Genomic DNA, 18,827 nt, shown 5'->3' on the forward strand with positions numbered 1-18,827 from the left:
CAGCCCTTCCACATGCGCCCTGCTCCCCGGGCAAAGGTCTCTCAGCCTTGTTCCCGGGCACTTCCCAGCAGCTCTGGAACGGCACTCTGGCTGCTGCCAATGCTGCCCCACGCTCCAGTGAGCAGCCTTCGCTCCCGCTGGGTTTCCTGCCTGTGCCTGGGAGCTGCCCCCAGGGCCCCTTTCGGGTGCTATCCCTCCAAGGGGGAGACCAGTGTGGGCACCTGGGCTGAGAGCCACGAACTGGGCCAGGGGAGTGTGTGGCAGAGCAGCTAGGCTGCATGGAGGGGCTGCAGCAGCCATGTGATCACACTGAGGCTCGTGGTCGGTTGTGGCCATAGCAGCCGGCATGGAGCAGGCCTGCCCCAAAGACGAGGGGGCGGTATCAGCCTCCTGCAGGGGGGCCCTCTGCCCATTGCTCTCCCTGACCTGGGCAGATGGAGCACCTGGTGCTGCTGCTCCACCCCAGGGCTGACCAAGGCAAGGCCCTGCTCGTTGGGGAGTTGGGGTAAGTGTCGTGCAGGGGGATGCCGAGCCGCTCCCCACGTCACTCCTTCACTGCAGGCAGCGTGGCACCAGTGCACTGCATAACTTTATTGTGGAACCACACAACCAGGACCATCCAAATAAGATGATAACAAGATCCCTAGCTGCTACGGGACTGGGGCAGCCGCTGGAGGACCCATGGCACCCTGCGGTGCACCCACCCCACACTGCAACACGTGCATGGCTCCAGGCAACTCACTGCCTGCCCGGGCAGCCCCGTCCTGGCAGGGCTGTGAAGCCAGGCAGGCCTGAGCAGGAACGGCTGTCTAGGGACTGCTGGGGGAGAGGGGAAGGGGAGAGCCTAGCTTCAGACTGGCACTTGTGGGGGGCCTCTGTGTACACCCTAAACATCATGTTGGGCCCCCCCAGCCCATCCAGGAGCTGCCTGCAGGAACCCTTCTACCCCCGGTACTGTGTCCTGCACTGTGGGATGCACTGACCCCCTTTCGGGGCTTCCTGGTGCTGGCAGGGGTGGAGGGGCTGTGTGGGGCGGGCGGGTGGGGGGGTCTCACAGGTAGCAGCTTCCTGCAGATGGACTCGGTAACTAACAACCAAGCAGAACAGCAACAAGGGAACTGGTGGTGGGAAGCACCCGGGGAAGAGCAGCTCCGGCACTGGCCTGACCACTTCCTGCGCCGGCCCACGTGGCTCCAGCAGGCCTGGGGCCCGGCACAGCCCGAGCCCCGGTTGCTGGAGGGGGGGGGGGGCTGCAAGCGGCGCTTAGGCCTGGTCATCCTCATCAGAGAAGAGGGAGAGCTCACAGGGGTCCTTCCTGGCCACGGATGTGCGCAGCACTTTGGGCACAGGGACCGCCATCGGCAGGGGTGCCACTGTGGCCCTGGCCTTGCTGGGGGGCTGCCGGCTCGGGGGCTGTAATGCAGGGAGGCAAAGTGAGCGCAAGGACAAAGCTGCCTGCAACCTCAGCAGCTCATGGCCTCTGCCCCCCACTCCAGCAGCACTGCCTAGCAGCATGAGGGTGCTGGCATCTTCTCCCTTCTCAGGCTCTGACAGTCTCTGCTGAGACCTCCATGCTCCCCCCATCACCCCTTCCTGACCGCTTCAGTGTCCCCAGTCGCAGAAGGGAGGATGCTGACTGCCTCTGGGCCCAGGTCCGTGCCCGGGACACGTCAGGAGCAGGTGGCACCGGGCAGCCAGCAGGCAAGAGCTGTGCCATACCTGTCTGGGCGGGTGTCGCTCCCTGGAGCGGTGCTGAGCCAGCTGCCAGTGCAGGGGCCGGGACAGCTCACCCCGCAGCTGCTTGTAGAGGTTGCTCCTCATGCGGAGTGGATTGTAGATGGGCTCCAGCTCCAGGCTGCTCAGGGCGCTCTGTGCAGGGTGGATCAGACCGGGCCTGGTTGGTACAGGGCAGTGCCCGTGGCTTGAGCTCCCTCCCCAAGAGAGCACTGGGCAGACATGGGGGTGCCAGATGCACTGGCCCCAGAGGCCGCATTCCCGTGCTCCTACCCCATCCTACTACCCCGCAACCCATGGCTGCTCCCTCGCCCACCTGGCACCAGTGGTGTTGCTGGCCACCTGCAATGCTATAGCAGACGTGGTCTCCTGGAGCACCATCCCAGCCTCCCTTATCAGCCATGATGCCTTTCTCCCTTGTCAGGTGCTGATCCATCTCTGCTGACAACCACGCCTGGACCCTCCTGCCCTCCCATCTTCCCGCCCTTGCCGCCTTTGCCATCGCTGGCAGCACCTTCTTGCCCTCCCTGCCACAAGCTCATCCTTTCTCCACCCCAGGCTTCAGACTTGCAGGTATGAGCACCTGAGTGGTGTCCCCCTGCTGCACCTGGCAGGCCTGTGCCCACCATGCTGTGCCTGGCTGTCCTTGCCTGAAGTGGTTGCTCCTGGGGCAGGGAGACCTGCAGCCCTGCGATGCCCCTGGAGCAGCCACAGCCCTGAGAGAAGACAGCTCAGGCCAGGTCTCTGCTGCCAGGGAGGATGAGGCACCTGCACCTCTGGCTTAGCAACAAGCCCCATAGGGGACCTCAGCATTTGGCCCTCAGGACATGCTGCTCCAGGCCATCTGCCTGTGCTCTGCTCCTCCTCTCCGGTCTGGATGATGCCTGGTGGGGACAGGACTAGCTGCTGTCTTGGGCTGGGTGGGGACCCTGCAGGGCCAGGTCCTGCTCTGCCCCTCCCCAGTGCTCTTGGCCAGGCTTCCTCCACCCCAGGGTCATTGTGTGGCTCAGGCTGGTGCTTGGAGAAAGCCTAGGACATTCTTCGGCCACCCCTGGCTGCCCTGACGCACACTATTCCTGGTTTGCTCAGGAGCCAGGCTCTGCGGGCAGGACCGGGGCTTCCCTGCCTGTTTGGAGCAGGGCAGGGAAAAACAAAGCTCGGACTTCTGGGCACCTGATGAGGAAAGACAGCAGCCTGGACCGCCTGCACAAAAGCAAGTCTGCTACTGGCTCCCCAGCCCCATGTGCAGACCCCCAACTTGCCTCAATGGTGCTCATTGCGGCCTCGGGTAGCTCAGCATTGAGGGCTGGGAACACGCAGGGCAGCAGGAGCTCTCTGACCGCGATAGCTCTGAGCAGCAGTGTGGAGGAGTCGGAGGGGATGACGGCATAGTAGGAGGTTGCCACGATGCTCCAACTGGGGCTTGCACTCTGCGGCTCATGTTCGGCCAGGAGCATCCAGTCCCATTTCTGGAAACAGGAGCCAGAAGTGGCACCATCTGCAAAGCTGCAACAGGCCAGCCCCTCCCACCAGTGCCGGGTCCTGCGAGGCCACTGGGCTCTGGGGCAGGAATCTCAGTAGGCCACTCCACTGCCCTACCCCTGCCCATGGCCCACAGAGCAGGGGCTCCAGATGCAGGATCCGCAGGGTGAGCAGGGCGGGCGGGCTGGTGGGCAGCACATGGCAGAGGGACCACTCATCAGCTGGGTGGAGAAGGGCCAAGCAGGGCATGGGGTTGAGGCTCTGCCCAATCTGCTACACGGACAACGCCTGAGGGGCAGATGAGGAGCTCCATCCCAAGGGCACGTGGCCATTTCAGAGACAGACCAGTACCTGCACAGCACTCCTTGAAGTGGTGGAAGGGGCCACAAAACATGCCCTTGGGTTTGACCTGGTACCAAGTTGGCAATCACTCCTTTTGGGAGCACCCATGGCTTTGGACCCACAGCTACAAGCACCAGGATGGTGTGCTCCCCCCACACCCAGCAGGCCTGTCCCCATCCCGGCTGTAGACCCCAGCTGCAGAGCTTGACCCCAGGGAGCAGCACAAGTGAGACCCTTCCCCTGTTCAGCCTAACGCTCCTCTGGGCAATGTGACTGTTCGCGTCGTGCCTGTGTGGACCTGGGGCTGTGGACACAGGCACACCAACAAGCTACCGCATGCACAGATACAATGCACAGGGCATCAGCTATTCTGTGCTACCTGCCCAGTGCCTGCTTTTAGCCCATGGCAAATGTGAGCTGGCTTGCCTTTCCAGGATAGTGGGGTAAACTACTGCAGCCACTCAGTGCCTTGTTCATGTACCCAGGCCCTCTCCTCTCCCTCCCTCACAGATGGCAGGGGGCAGAGAGAGCTACCTTAGCCAGCCCAGCCTGCCCCTGGCCAAGGCCCTTCCTGCTGTGCTGCCCCAGAGGGACAAGCTAGGAACCCACAGAGCCCACAGTCCTGCGGAAAAAGCTTGGCCGATCCCCCGGCATTTGGAGGGCTAAGCAGCGGTGTCCACAGGAGGGTGCCCAGGAGGAGCTCTGACTGGGGAGGGTGCCCATGTCCCAGAGGAAGAGTCAGTGGCAGCTCGACCAGGTCCAGCTGGTTCAGAGGTGTATGGTCCTCTCCTGAGAGCCCAGAATTGCGTGGGGCTTGGTTCAGATCGCACCTTGTTAGGCCACCATCTGCTTGACTGAGAGGCCCCTTCCCCGCTCCCCTGTGCTGCAGGAACTCTGCTGAAAGACCTGGGTGCAGCTGGAGCCTGGGACTGCACCAAAGCTGCTGGTCCATGGGACAGCTTTCGAGAGGCAGGCCAGGCCATTTCTCCCCAGACCTCACCTGAGCCCAGCCAGCTAAGGCCTCACTGGCACTCACCAGCAGGCTGTGACACAGTGCGTGGAAGTGGTGCTGGTTCATCTCCAGCTCATCCCAGTCCAGCTGCCAGCAGCTCGTCGGCTTGATGATAAAGGGCAGCCCATACAGCATGGACTCACAGACCCCCTCACGTTTCAGAGCCCTGTCAGGAAAGAAAGACCGTGCCCAAGGGCCAAGTTCAAGACCATGGCACAAGAAAGCCACGGCCTCAGGCACTCACCAGGGGCCAGCAGGGAGTGGGAGCCAAACTGCCTGTGCCTGACTCCACCCCGCGCAGGAGGATGACTTGGGGGTTGTGATTGACAAGATGAACATCAGCCACCAAGGCGATACCGCAGCTGGAAAAGCAAACAAAACTCTAGCTTGCATCTACCGATGCATCTTGAACAAGACCCAGAATGTCATCCTCCCGCTGTACTCAGCCTTGGTGAGGCCGCAGCTGGAGTACTGCATCCAATTCTGGGCTCCAGAGAGAGTCCTGAGGAGAGCCACACGCATGATCAGAGGTCAGGAGAACAGGTGAGAGGCTGGGAGCCACGGGACTCTTCAGCCTGCAGAACTGCAGGCTGAGGGGGGACCTGGTAGCTGCCTATCAGTACATAAGGGGTGTGCATCAGGATCTGGGGGAACGCCTGTTCCCCAGAGCGCCCCAAGGGATGACAAAGTCCAGTGGTCACAAACTTTGCAAAGACCATTTTAGGTTGGACATAAGGCAGAACATCTTTACTGTTCAAGCCCCCAAGGCCTGGAATAGACTCCCTCCAGAAGTGGCGCAGGCACCTACTCTGGACTCATTCAAGAAATGTTTGGATGTTTATCTTGCTGGGATCCTCTGACCCCAGCTGACTTCCTGCCCCTGTGACAGGGGGCTAGACTTGATGATCTTCGAGGTCCCTTCCAGCCCTAATGTCTATGAAATCCATGAAATCTATGAATCCACCCCCGACCCTAAGTGAATCCAAGCTGCTGCATAAAGGGGTGCAGGGCTTGTCCCTCCCCTCATTGCTGTTTTTTGTCCCCTATGGCAGGCTTCCTGGGAATCCCCCTTTGCCTGAGACATTAGCACTTGCCCCTCATTAGGCCCCAGATGTGTTGCATGCAATTCAGCTCAGCCCCGGGGTCCTGGCACACTCCCCACGCAGGCAGCCACACGCTTTGCTGAGTGGTTCCCCTTGGATCACAAGCCCTCGCTTTCTGCCCTGAGCTCTGGTGCAGTGCTGTGGACTGCAAAACAGCTGGTGCCTCCTCCCCAGTGGTCTGGCATCTGCAGCGACCCTCAATAATCTGCATGCTCAGAGCCGGGGGGGTTGAAATGGTCCCATAGTCAGTACTTGGAACTTGCAGACCTGCTAAATGCCTTTTCACTCATCTTTGCTACCTGAAGAAAACAGTGGAGACTGCATCACGGTGGCCAACCAAGCTGCTCATTAACGAAATAAAAATCCCAGCTGTGACAAAGCCACAGAAGAGGATGCAGAGAGAGATTGGGAGGATGTCTCTATGACTGCCATTATTAGCTCTTATTTTCAGAACCAGAGTGAACACCTGACAGGAAGGAGAACTGCACTTCTGAGTCAAGTCTGAGAAAATGAGCGCTGTTTGTCTCCTTCAGCTGTGACAGTCAGCCACCGTGACAAGTCAACAACATACTGCACAGACCTAACCCCATGGGAGCTGACACCTGGCTGCTGGGTGGGACCGGGAGACCCCAAAGCTCCCTATGCTGCGCTGACAACCAGAAGCTAACTGCGTTTTCTCACCAGGGTGGGAAAGCCTACTAGGAAAATGGAGGAGTCTTGACCTAATGATTGGCTTAACACTCAAACAGCAGTAGGCAAGAGATGTTGGCACCTGCCCAGTGTGGCTCTAGGAGGCAGGGTCCTGGGGGAGCGCATGCAGGGGCTTGCACAAGTTTGTCTCTCTGGACTCTAACTGCTGCTGTGCTGCAGCACCTTGCGGGGTTCACTGCACTGAGCTGGCCTGTGTCATTGCAGCTGCATGCAGTGGTGTAGTGAATGTGTCGGTGCTCACCCTGGTCCCTTTGAGCACTGCAGCTGCCTCCTGATGCTGCCAACATCAGTGCAGCACCTCCCATCCCAGGGAGATGCTTGCCCCATACCCTCCAGACATGGGTGCTGAGTGCCCTAGACTCTGCAGCAACATGACCTCCCCCAGGCTCTGAGCAGATATGTGATGGAGCCTGCAGCCTATGGGGGTGGGCAGTAGGGGCTTCCCATGGTGGGTGGGAGCCCATGGCTTGCTGCTCCTGCCCCTGCTGGCACCAGGTCCTTGGCAGGCTGCTGTGACACCCCCATCTCCTGGCTGAACCAGGGCAGGAGGAAGAGGTCAGCAGCTCGCCAGGCCTCCCAAGCCCTCACGCAGACACCTACTTGATGGCCCTGAGCCTGTACGGCGAGGCGGATGGACCAGCTGCCAGCTGCAGGGGTGTGCTCAGGTCGTCCATCCTCATGGTGATGTTGGCTGCCTGGGGGAGCAGGGCCGGGCTGAGGATCCTTTCCTGAATGTCGCACTTCACACATACTATGAAGAGGAGAGAGAGGAAAATGGGGCACAAAAAAGAAAAGAAAGGCTCCAATGAGCCACAGGCTGGGGCCAAAGCACCCCTGACTCAGGGCCCCAGCCGCCTTCTCTCTCCCAGGCCTGTCTCAATCTGAAGAGCAAATTGAGGGAATTGGAGGACTAGAAAAGGGCCAGCGTGGTCCCTATATTCAAGGAAGGGAGGAAGGAGGATCCGGGCAACTACAGGCCAGTCAGTCTCACCTCCATCCTTGGTAAAGTCTTTGAAAAGATTATTAAGGCTCATATATGTGAAAGTCCAGCAGGAAAAATTATGCTGAGGGGAAACCAGCATGGGTTCGTAGCAGGTAGATCATGCCTAACTAATCTAGTGTCTTTTTATGACCAGGTTACAAAACACCTGGATGCAGGAGTAGGGGTAAATATTGTTTACTTAGACTTCAGGAAGGCCTTCAATACGGTATCCCACCCCATACTGGTGAACAAGTTAAGAGGCTGTGACTTGGATGATTACACAGTCCAGTGGGTGGCAAATTGGCTAGAGGGTCGTACCCAGAGTGTGGTGGTGGACGGGTCGGTGTCGACCTGGAAGGGAGTGGGCAGTGGGGTCCCTCAGGCCTCGGTCCTTGGACTGATACTCTTCAATGTGTTCATCTGTGACTTGGATAAGGGAGTGAAGTGTACTCTGTCCAAGTTTGCAGATGATACAAAACTGTGGGGAGAAGTGGACACACCAGAAGGCAGGGAACAACTACAGGCAGACCTGGACAGGTTGGACAAATGGGCAGAAAACAATAGAATGTGATTTAACAAGGAGAAATGCAACGGGCTGCACCTAGGGAGGAAAAATGTCCAGCACACCTACTGCCAGGCATGCTTCCATGGTAGAAGCAGAAAGGAGTCACAGTGTGATTGAGAATCAGACCCGTGACCCATACGCCCAGACAGGAACTTCCCCCGTGCACCTGGAAATGGAGCACTGCAAACAGACAGCCCTGTTCAGTCACAGGTGCCGCATTAGTGGCACCCAAGCCCCAGGCAGAGACACCCCAGTAGAGACACCCTGGGGTCGAGACTCCACAGCCACAGCTGAGAGGGGGAGAGAGAGAGAAATACCTAGGCTGGTCCTGGGGGCAGCGCAGTGAGCAGTGCCTGCTGCAGGGAGGAGGAGGAGGAGCTGCTCGCGGTCTGTGCTGTGGTCATGCAGCCAGGTTTTGAAGAAGGTCTCCAAGCTGACCACGTCATTCTTGAGGGTCTGCAGGTCAATGTCCATTCCCAGGATCGAGCTGTCTGCAGGAGGAAAGGAGGTAACTACAGAGGTATGCCCAGTTCGCTTCTACTCCATCACCGCCACCCCCACACAATATTCAGACAGTCCCCAAAACGGGGGATGGGACCTTGAAAGCTATTGCGGAGCACACTTAATGCATACCAGCTTCACTGCTGCCTCTGCAGAGGGCATAGCACAAAGCAAGAACTGATTCCTTCCACCCCTACCCAGAGGTCTCACTGTACGCCAAGGGCCATGCCCATGCCATGGCCAGCAGCAGATGTGTCTGCAGGGGTTAGTCATGACAGAGGCAAACCAACCACTCCTACCTGACCACAGCTGCTGTGGCCCAGATTGTGAAGATTTTATCTCCACAGCTCCCATACTTCCTTCCTCCCTTTGGTTCATGCTGAAATAGCATCTTCTGTTAAAGGCCATAGTGTACTTCCTGGTCACAGGACCGTTGCTCCCTTTGACAGGTGGGTAAACTGAGGCAGGGACTTGGCATGTGTTTCACAGTGAGTCAGTGCTGGAGCTGGAATTAGGAGCCAGGAGCCCTGACACCCCCATACTTGGTCCCCCAGACCCCACTGCCCCTCATCAGTAGTCCAGAGCCAGGCACTGGCTGCCCAGTAGCTGCATGGGTACAAACCACCATAAGACAATAAACTTGCAAGCTCAGCCATGACCAGTTTCTGAGGAGGTAATGAGTAGGAACTTGGGCTCAATAATGCCCTGCTCTGTGGGCAGATCTCCAGCTACATTTCATGCCTAGACCAAATCCTGTGCACTCTTATACCTATCTGGAAAACCCACAGGAGTGTGAGCTGCCCCTCACACTGCCACCCCTTACACTCAGTATACTCCTCAAAGACAAGTCCATCAAAAACTGCTGCAAGAAGCACTACCAAAGACTCCTGAACTGAGAAACAATGGTGACTGATGAAACCATTAAACCCATCCTGCAGCATCCAGGAAGGGAAGTACTTGCCAGTCCGCTAACCTCTGAAGAAGTCCACCAAGTAATAAGACAGATGAAGAACAGCAACGCATCTGGCCCTGACGACACACCAGCTGAGGTCATCGAAGTCAGTGGAGAAACGATGACCAACAGGCTCCACACAGTTTCTTAAAATCTGGATGGGACACTGAGGACATTCCCACTGACCTAGGGAGTGCCAGTATTGTCACCATTTTTAAAAAGGGAGCTAGGTCTGACCATGGAAACTATCGAAATACAGCCCTCCTCTCCATTGCTGGCAAGATCCTCACTTGAATTCTGCTGAACTGACTGCTCCCTCTTGCTGAGAAAATCCTTTCTGCATCTTAATGTGGCTTCATACCATCAAGAGGCATGATGGACATGATTTTTGTAGCTTAGCAGATCCAGGAAAAATGCCAGGAACAACACCAGGAACTGTGCATGGCCATTATCAATCTGACCACAGCTTTCAACTCTGTTAACCATGAAGCTCCATGGAAGATCTTATTGAAGTTTGGCTGCCCATGGAAATGTATCACCATCCTAAGACTCCTTCATGACCAGATGACTGCCTCCATCCTATGCAATTGCTCCACTATGGAGCACTTTGCCCTTCAAACTGGAGTCAGGCAGGTCTGCATGATTGCACCAATACTGTTTTCTGTCTTTCTTGTGGTCATCAGGATGGTCATCCATGATCGTGTGGCATAGGCATTTGTCATCAAGTACAAGATGGATGGGAACCTTTTCAATCTCTCACCTCCAGGCCAAAACCAAAGTTACATTGATCTTGATTGTGGAACTTCAATACGATGATAATTGTGCTGCTGTTGAGCATACGGAAGAAGACCTACAAATGGCATACCAGTGCCAAGCCTACCAGTGTCTGGGACTGACTCTTAATATCAGAAAAACAAAGGTGCTTCATAAGCCTGGTCTGTGCCAATCAACTCCCCCAACAAAGATCCTCGCTGACAGACAGGAGCTGGAGAGTGCTGGACACTTTGCAGACTTTGGCAGCCATCTCTCAAAGAAAGCCAACATGGATGAGGAGATGCAGAATCAGATCCGATGTGCCAGCTCGACCTTTGGAAGACTATCATCATGTCACATTAGGGCTCAAACAAAGGTCCTACTACATAAGGCTATCATAACCCCCACTCTTCTCTACAGCTGCGAAGCTTGGGTGACATCCTAAAAGGCCAGAACACCATCACCAGCACTATCTTGGAAAGACCTTTGGCATAAAGTGGGAGGTTCATCATACAAATGCCAGTGTCCTCACTGACACTAACACTGCCAGTATGGAAGTGTTGATTATTCAACATCAGCAGCAGTGGATGGGGCACTGTGTGCACGTCTGATGTGCATTTACAAAAATAAGTACTCTACTCCCAACTCAGCCAAGGAGAAAGGACACACGGGAGCAAGAGGAAATGCTTCAAGGACACCCTTAAGGTAAACATTGAGAAGTGTGGCATTCACACCACAAATTGGGAAAAACTAGCCTGGGACAGGTGTACATGGTGATGCCTTGTGCAAGAAGCTACATCTTACTTTGAAGAAAACCATCTCACCCTGGAGGCAGAAAAATTACAGAAACAGAAGGAAAAGAAACAAGACTAAGAAATCCATGGTCCAACCCTCCCTTTAACCACCACCTGTGGCATCTGCCAGAGAGTCTGTGGCTCTAGGATTGGCCTTAGCCATCAGTGGACTCATCTACAACCCTTTACTTGACCCGTGGAAGTGATCATCCTCAACCATGAGGGGCTGCCGACAGCAACAACTGGAGACTGTTAACTCTTCAGCAGACAAAGAGCTGGGGAAACAAAGCTCCATGCTGAGACTGGGTGGGAGTGTCTACATGTACATTTATGCCAGCTTAAATTTACTGTGCAGTAAGTGGGAATAGGCTGGCGTCTACATGTGCAGGCATCAAAGCGCATTAATGCTGTGTATGGACTGACTTGGGCCTAAAGTTAGCCCCAAGTCAGTCCACACACACAGTGTTACTGAGCAGTAAGGCATCTACATGGGCATTACTGCTCCGTAAGTAATTGGTTGTAAATTTGATACCTGCATCATGCAGGTATCAAATTTATGCTCAAGTCAGCATAAGTTGCCATATTTGCTGCACAGTATGGACGTGCATGTGTAGATGTGTGCCCATACTGTACAGAAATTTCTGTTACTGTGCAGTAAATGCTCGTGTGTAGATGTGCCCTGTGTTGAGGAACATTAGCTCCTCGAGGCATGGCACTGAGTGCACAAGCTGACGGATGCTTTTATCTTCCCTCAGATCTTGCTTGCCCTTCCTTTCTCTAGCAGCACCATGCTGTCTATCATTGTAGCCCTGCTAGCAAGATACATGGCTCCAGTAAAAAGAAACTTAGCACAGTCTGTTCCTAGAAAGCAATGCTGCAGGTGTCCATGGCCACTGTGTGGCAGCTGCCGTGAAATGCTGCTAATGTTCTTGAAGAGAAATAAGCTAGAGAGAGGCAGTTCCTGGTCAGCCATCAGCAATGCACAGATCAATACTGGGTGTCCCGGATCTGCCGAGATGTTTTATTGGTTTCTGTCCTGTGAGGAACGCATTGGCTCTTTAGCTGTCATGCTTGCTGCTTTGCTGAACATGCACAGAAAGGTGGCATGCTTGCTGGGACCTAAATGTTTACTCTACTCCATTAGCAGAGGGGTTGGTAAAGCCAGACATTTCAGGGGCTGTTAGAGAGGCAGGGGAGAGGAGAAGCTATGGCAGTCCAGGCATTTCCTTCCCTGCTACAGGCTACCCACCATGCCTCATTCCTTATCAGTGCGCCCTCCCCTCAGTAATGATGCTGTACCTGTCTCTGCCACTCTCAGACCTGTGCCAGGCACCTGAATGACAGGAAGAGGCTTTCAGCCCCATAGGCTTGTAACAAGGAAAACGTCACAGAGCAAGGGTGACCAGCTTGTCCCAGCTGCTGAACGACTGCTGCCGCCAGCAGCTCCTGCAGCTGCAGTACTGCAGCCCTTGCTGACATGAAATGCTTCTCAGACAAGGGCTCTGGGCCCTGTCCTGCTTCCCTGTTGTACAGTAGGTGCAAAGACTGCCATTCTGGTCCGCACCACTGGAAGTAGTGAGCAAGGGTCCGGGACAGGCTGGCCAGGGGCATGCCGTCAGGACTCTTCTCTCTCTAGTGCAGGTGGGAGTGGGAAATGTAGAATCATAGAATCACTGAGTGGGAAGGGACCTAGACAGATCATTGAGTCCGACCCCCTGCCATGGGCAGGAAGGAGCACTGGGGGTGGCAGGGGTCATAAGACCCCAGCCAGGTGCCCGTCCAGTCTCCTCTTGAAGATCTCCAGGGAAGGTGAGAGCACCACCTCTCTGGGGAGCCTATTCCAGGCTCTGGCCACCCTTACCGTGAAGTAGTTCTTCCTAATATCCAACCTAAACCTGTCCTCCCTCAGCTTGTGGCCATTGTTGCTGGTGACTCCAAGGGGGGCCCTGGTGAACAGACTTTCCCCGAGTCCCTGCTGCTGGCCCCTGATAAGGTTGTAGGCAGCCACAAGATCCCCCCTCAGTCTCCTCTTGCGGAGACTGAAGAGATTCAGGTCCCTCAGCCTCTCCTCATAGGGCTGGCCACGGAGGCCCCCAGCCATACGAGTGGCCTCCTCTGGACCCTCTCCAGGTTCCCCACGTCCCTCTTGAAGTGCAGCGCCCAGAACTGGACATAGGACTCCAGCTGCGGCCTGACCAGCGCCGCATAGAGGGGGAGCAAGACCTGTCTGGACCTATTAGTGATGCCCCTGTTGATGCAGGACAGGGTGCAGTTGGCTCTGCCTATTGCTTCGTCGCATTGGAGACTCATATTCATCCTCAAGTCAATCCTGACTCCAAGATCCCTCTCTGCCTCTGTGCTGCCGAGAGGGGCAGCCCCTAACCTATAACCATAATGCTGGTTCCCTCTCCCCAGGTGCAGCACCCTGCACTTGTCCTTGTTGAACCACATCCTGTTCAGGTCCGCCCACTTCTCCAACCTATACATGTCTGCCTGGATGCGGTCCCTGCCTGCCAGTGTATTCACTTCACCCCACAGCTTGGTGTCATCAGCGAACTTGAGCAGGATGCTCTCCACACCCTTGTCCAGGTCGCTAATGAAGATGTTGAACAGCACTGGCCCAAGGACTGAGCCCTGGGGGCTCCACTGCCCACACCCCCCCAGGTCGACATCAACCCGTCCACCACCACCCTCTGGGTGCGCCCCTGGAGCCAGTTTGCATTTGTCAATGCCACAGCCCCTCAGCTTACCCACCAGAATTAGGTGGGACACTGTGTCGAAGGCCTTCTGGAAGTCCAAGAAGATGACATCGACTTCCTCCTTCACATCTAAGCTCTTTGTTACCTGGTCATAGAAAGAGACCAGGTTAGTCAGACAGGATCGGCCTTGCACGATCCTATGCTGGTTACCCCTCAACACCACTCCCCTGCAGGGCTCTCACAAATATGGCCCTTGATAATTTTTTCAAAGACTTTCCCCAGGATAGAAGTGAGGCTGACTGGCCTGTAGTTGCCAGGCTCTTCCTTCCTCCCCTTCTTGAAAACAGGGACCACATTGGCCCTTTTCCAGTCCTCAGGGACTTGGCCCAAGTACCAGGAGTCCTCAAACAGCTGTGCCAATGGCTCCGCAATGACACCAGCCAATTCCCTCAGCACCTGCAGATGAAGGTCATCCGGGCCCACCGACTTGGACACATCTAAGCCCTCCAGGTAATCCTTAACTAGGTCCAAACTAACAGTCGGGGGACTCGCATCCTTCTCAGGCCTCTCTACGCTATCACCCGAGAGCACCCTGTTGTCAGCGGACAGGAACACGGAGGCAAAGAACTTGTTGAAGAGTTCTGCCGTCTCTCGCGTGTCCGTCACCAACTCCCCTGCCCTGCCCTGCCCCGTAGGGGTCCAATGTTACCCCAAGACTTCTTCTTGCTACCTATATACTTGAAGAAGGACTTTTTGTTATCCTTAATCCCAGAAGCTAATCTAAGCTCCAGTGCTGCTTTAGCCTTCCTCACCAAATCCCTACAAGCTCGGGTCGGGGAGGTGTACTCCTCCTTTGTCCCTGCCCCCTGCTTCCACCGCCAGTACGCTTTTTTCTTTGCCCTCAGGCCAGCCTGGATATCCGCGCTCAGCCATGAAGGTTTCTTAGACCCTGTGCAGAGGAACTGCATCCTGCTGTGCCCCAAGGATAGCCTCCTTGAGGAAGGACCATCTTTTCTGGACCCCCATACTAGCTACCCCCTGGGCTCCAAGAGCCTCCCTGACTACTGCCCTGAGCACATCAAAGTTGGCTTTCCTAAAGTCAAGCATTTGCGCTGTGCTAGTTATCCTCCCCACCTTCCTCTGAATGGCAAACTGGATCATTTCATGATCACTGTCCCCTAGCCTCCCTTGTACTAGCACATCCCACACCAGGTCGTCCCCAGAGGCTAACACCAGATCCAGTATGGCGTTTTCCCTAGTGGGGACGAGTACCTCCTGCACGAGGTATAGGTTCTGTACGCACATCAGGAACCCTGGTGAGTGGCTAGACCTGGCCAACTGCTCCTCCCAGTTGATGTCAGGGTAATTCATATCTCCCATGACCACAACATCCTTTGCATGCACAGCCTCCCCCAGCTGCCTGGAGAATTCCAGATCCAGCTCTTCCTCCTGATGTGGTGGCCTTTAGTAAACCGAAATAAAGCACAGAGATATTTGCAGTCTGAGGATACTCAGAGATGCAATAGTTTTTTACATGAGCAGGGACAAGATGAGGTCCAGTGGCTGGAAACTGAAGATAGAGAGATTAGAGTTTAGCAGCACAGTAATTAATTGCCAGACCAACTTCCTGGGGCATGTGGTGGATCTGCCACCACAGGAAATCTGAAAACTAGATTGGCTATTTCCTCACAGGTGTGCCCTGGGCCAGCGGGAAGCTCCAGCCTTCATGCAAGAACATTTGGTTGATGCGACATGGCCTGTGCTACAAAAACGACTTGCTGTCTATTCTGTCCTCGAAATCTCTGAAACTACAAAAAACAAACCATACTTCCAGCTCTCATTAGGGAGTAATCCACAGAGGCATCTCCCTAGGAAAATACCACACATCATCCAGGAAAGGAAAAAATTAACTAAGTTGAGTTAGCTGGTATAAATTAAATGGGTGTCAGAGAATACATAGTAAATGTGTCCCAAGTACCCAAAACCTGGATTAACAGTCGAAGAGCCACTGCCTGCCTCTCTCCAAGAACTCCAAACAGAGCTGCAAGAGCAGCATTTCCCCAGCCCTCCTCAGGTCTGAAACCAGGAGCCAGGAGCTAAAGAGGTTGTGAATGCAGCGTACAGCAGGTGGAAGCAAAGCTCCATGTGTAGACACAGGCTGTACCGGGCAGAGGCGCTGAAGGCACAGACCAAAAACAACCCCCAGCAATAAACAAGAAGGTCAATTATGTGGTGTGTTTATGCTCAATCTCCAAAGAAACTGCTACGGGAACTGCTAGGCACAAGCTGCTTTCCCAGGCTTAAACACTTTCACTTCTGTGTCCCAGGTATCAGCTATTACAATCCGATGGTGTCGCAGTCTCAAAGATATTTTGTGGGGAGGTCAGGCAGCTGCCTACCAGGCTGGCCAGTGCATACCTTGTGTAGGGGGCTGCAGCACAAGCTCTCCTTCCCCACCCATGTTTATGGGGCATTTCTGAGTATGGAAAAAAAAACACCTCTGCATAATCTCTGTGCAATAAACAGTGCCCAAATCTCATCAGCAGCACCATGGAGGAAAACATGACATCAGACCTCATACGGCCTGTCCCTTCCTCATACGGCCTGTCCCAAGTGCCCCCGCATCCACAGCCAGACTCCTAAGAAGGAAGCTAGCAGCACAACTATGAAGCAACTGTCCACTGCCCACATGGCATGGCTGCAAATGAGGGATACTGTTTCCAAGCACTAGCGTGCAGGTTTCAGAGCCTGGAAGGAGAGAGGAAGCAGGCACCACTGACTCAACCAGCAATGCAAGAGACACAGCACCAACACTCAGCAAAGGGCTGCGTGCTGGAGGTGAGAAAGCCCACAGGACAGAAACTTGCACAAGTGTGCAGAATCAGCGAGTGACACAAGGACACCGAGTTCAAGGCAGCTGCCCACGAGGATGAAGTGCCTCTGCTCAGGCAGTATGGGCTCACATATCCATCACAGAGCTCCAGAGTTCAAACCCTCCAATGGCCTCTGCAGGGTCACCACAGCCCCTCAAGAAAACCCAGGTGGGCTGTGCCACATACCAAGCCTCGCTGGCTCCAGGACAGGCTCACTGGCCCTCTCTGGACTGTACTCCGTCTGAAATGAAGAGATAGGTGTGCTTCACCCAGCCTAGGGAAACCCTTCTCCAGCTGCTTGTGGCTGCGTTAGCCTGAGCAAGGCAAGGCACTGGTGCTACACATGTCCCTAATCCACCACCAGGACCGGAAGCATCTTGGATGAAAATGAATGACACGTCTCCTTACGATCCCCCACTAAGCACAGCAAATCAAGTGCGCGATGCCCTCATGCTCAAAGCAGGGAAAGGGGAGGAGGCGGCAATGCACCCCCTGCTCTGTTTTGCTTGTGAGATGCTTGGATACCAAGGCCATGGCTAAGAGATACAGAAGATGTAACCTGCCACGCAGGGGTCGCCACACACCTCGGCACCTGCACTGCAAGTCCCCTCCAGGCCGCACTGTGGTTCCTTCTCTCTCTACCCAATCCCAGCTGCTGGTTCTGGTCTCCATCCTAGCCCCTGGTCCAGGCAATGCTCTGTCCACCTCCTCCAGCCCTGCAGGGTGAGCATGCCAAGGACGATAAGAGGAAGAGTGACGGGCTCTTGTGAGAGAGAGAGATTTGGCTAGAGAGGACTCCCAGGACATTTCCAGCTTCTGGGCAGGCCAGTGCTGCTGGAGCAGGGGACCATTGTCCATCTTGCAGGTAGCACACAGGCCTGCCCCAGGGGAGTCCTTCTGTGGAGTACAGGCTTGTGCACACAATCCTATGGCTGCATGCTCCTTGTTGACTGGTACCCCATGAGACAACGAGGTGCCGGATCTACAGGACGGCTGAGTGCTAACAGTAACAGCACAGCTGCTGCCAAACCCAGCGGGAGCCATGCCATTGCTATCTACAAGGACTACAACTATACCAGATGCTAAATATGATGAAACATCAGGACTCCAGTGTCTCAGGTTGAGCACTCACGCTTAGGGATGGCTTCAGCAGCATGGGCTGTCATCACTGACTACACCATGCTTATGTTCTGCTATGGAGATTTCCCAGGCTGCTGGGCTGTGCTGGTTGCCCCTGCCCCTGCTTTCTGCCCCATGTGTCGGGGTGGGGTTTAAGCTTCCCCCAAGAGATGCTGGCACTGCTGCAGCCTAGGCTGGGGATGGGCTGGGCTGTGCCAATGCTCCTGATGGCATCAATCCTGCAGGGTCCTGGCTGGAGGGTCTTGCCCCTGCACTCAGGCTCAACCCAACACTGCACTGGGGGCAGGAAGGGATTTTACCTCCTGCTCAGATTGGCCCAGACTGGGAGGTTTTGCCTTCCTTTGTATCAGGGGCATGGCCGTGACCTGGGGTCTCTCAAGCGTATACTGACAGCATTTCACAGAAGCAGGACGTTGGCCACTATGGTCACTCTTCTCTCCCTGGGGCATGTTAGAGTATGTCTTGTGTTGTCTCAGGGCTTATGCAGTCTTGTGAAGAATTAGATTCTGGATTGTATAGGATGGTTCGTTTAGGAGTGATCCAGCCTCAGGCAGGGGCTGGACTACATGTGACCTCCCGAGGTCCCTGCCAGCCCCACGGCTCTATGATTTCCATACTAGTTTGGTCTCTTGCCCCAGCTGCTCCCCACAGGGAGGCTGTTCCAGCTCCTTCCTGCTCTGACAGTCAGGAGCCTCCTTCAAACCCCTGCTCACACCAAGTCATGCCCTGTCTATCCCCGCTTCTTCTTTTTTCACTCTTCTCAAGAAAAAGGGCTAGAAATGTCAAAGTGAGAGCTGGGACTCTATTTTTCATGCCCCAAGGCAGATTTATGCAAAGGGCTCAGACCAGGCCCTGGAGGCTGTCAGGGATCCACCCTTCCCTACAGTGCCCCATCACTCTGGCATCTGAATGTCCAAGCAGTCAGCAAGGGGGGAACGGCGGCAGAGGGTCAGTCCAAGACCTCTGTCCAGCGGCACCCAGCACGCTCCTATTGAGTTGCCATGTCCCGTTCCCTCTCTGACAGAAAGACCTGTATTTCTTGCCACTCAGATGATTCCCCTCTAGCTCACAAGCTTGGCAGACACTTTCAGTGGATGCATCAGCCTTGAAGCCCTTCCCGAATGTACTTGTTCTCACTCACAATTTATGGCTCTGCTGATCCTGGGGCACATTGAGCATTTCAA

General features: G+C 55.2%; 1 protein-coding gene across 1 annotated transcript in view; it reads right to left on the reverse strand.

The window, feature by feature from the left end:
- Positions 1-1,074: 1,074 nt before the first annotated feature.
- M1AP (meiosis 1 associated protein) overlaps positions 1,075-18,827 on the reverse strand; it is a 41,557-nt gene continuing 23,804 nt past the window's right edge. The window contains exons 4-9 of the mRNA XM_090035277.1: positions 8,249-8,422; positions 6,985-7,135; positions 4,595-4,736; positions 2,997-3,203; positions 1,720-1,869; positions 1,075-1,398 (exon numbers count right to left, since the gene is read on the reverse strand). Of these exons, the coding sequence (XP_089891403.1) occupies positions 1,264-1,398; positions 1,720-1,869; positions 2,997-3,203; positions 4,595-4,736; positions 6,985-7,135; positions 8,249-8,422 (959 nt within the window). The 3' untranslated portion in view covers positions 1,075-1,263. The remainder of the gene's footprint in view (positions 1,399-1,719; positions 1,870-2,996; positions 3,204-4,594; positions 4,737-6,984; positions 7,136-8,248; positions 8,423-18,827) is intronic.

The sequence above is a fragment of the Crocodylus siamensis genome, chromosome 2, assembly GCF_052110815.1.
Source record: "Crocodylus siamensis isolate JL-2025a chromosome 2, ASM5211081v1, whole genome shotgun sequence".
Lineage (NCBI taxonomy): Eukaryota > Metazoa > Chordata > Crocodylia > Crocodylidae > Crocodylus > Crocodylus siamensis.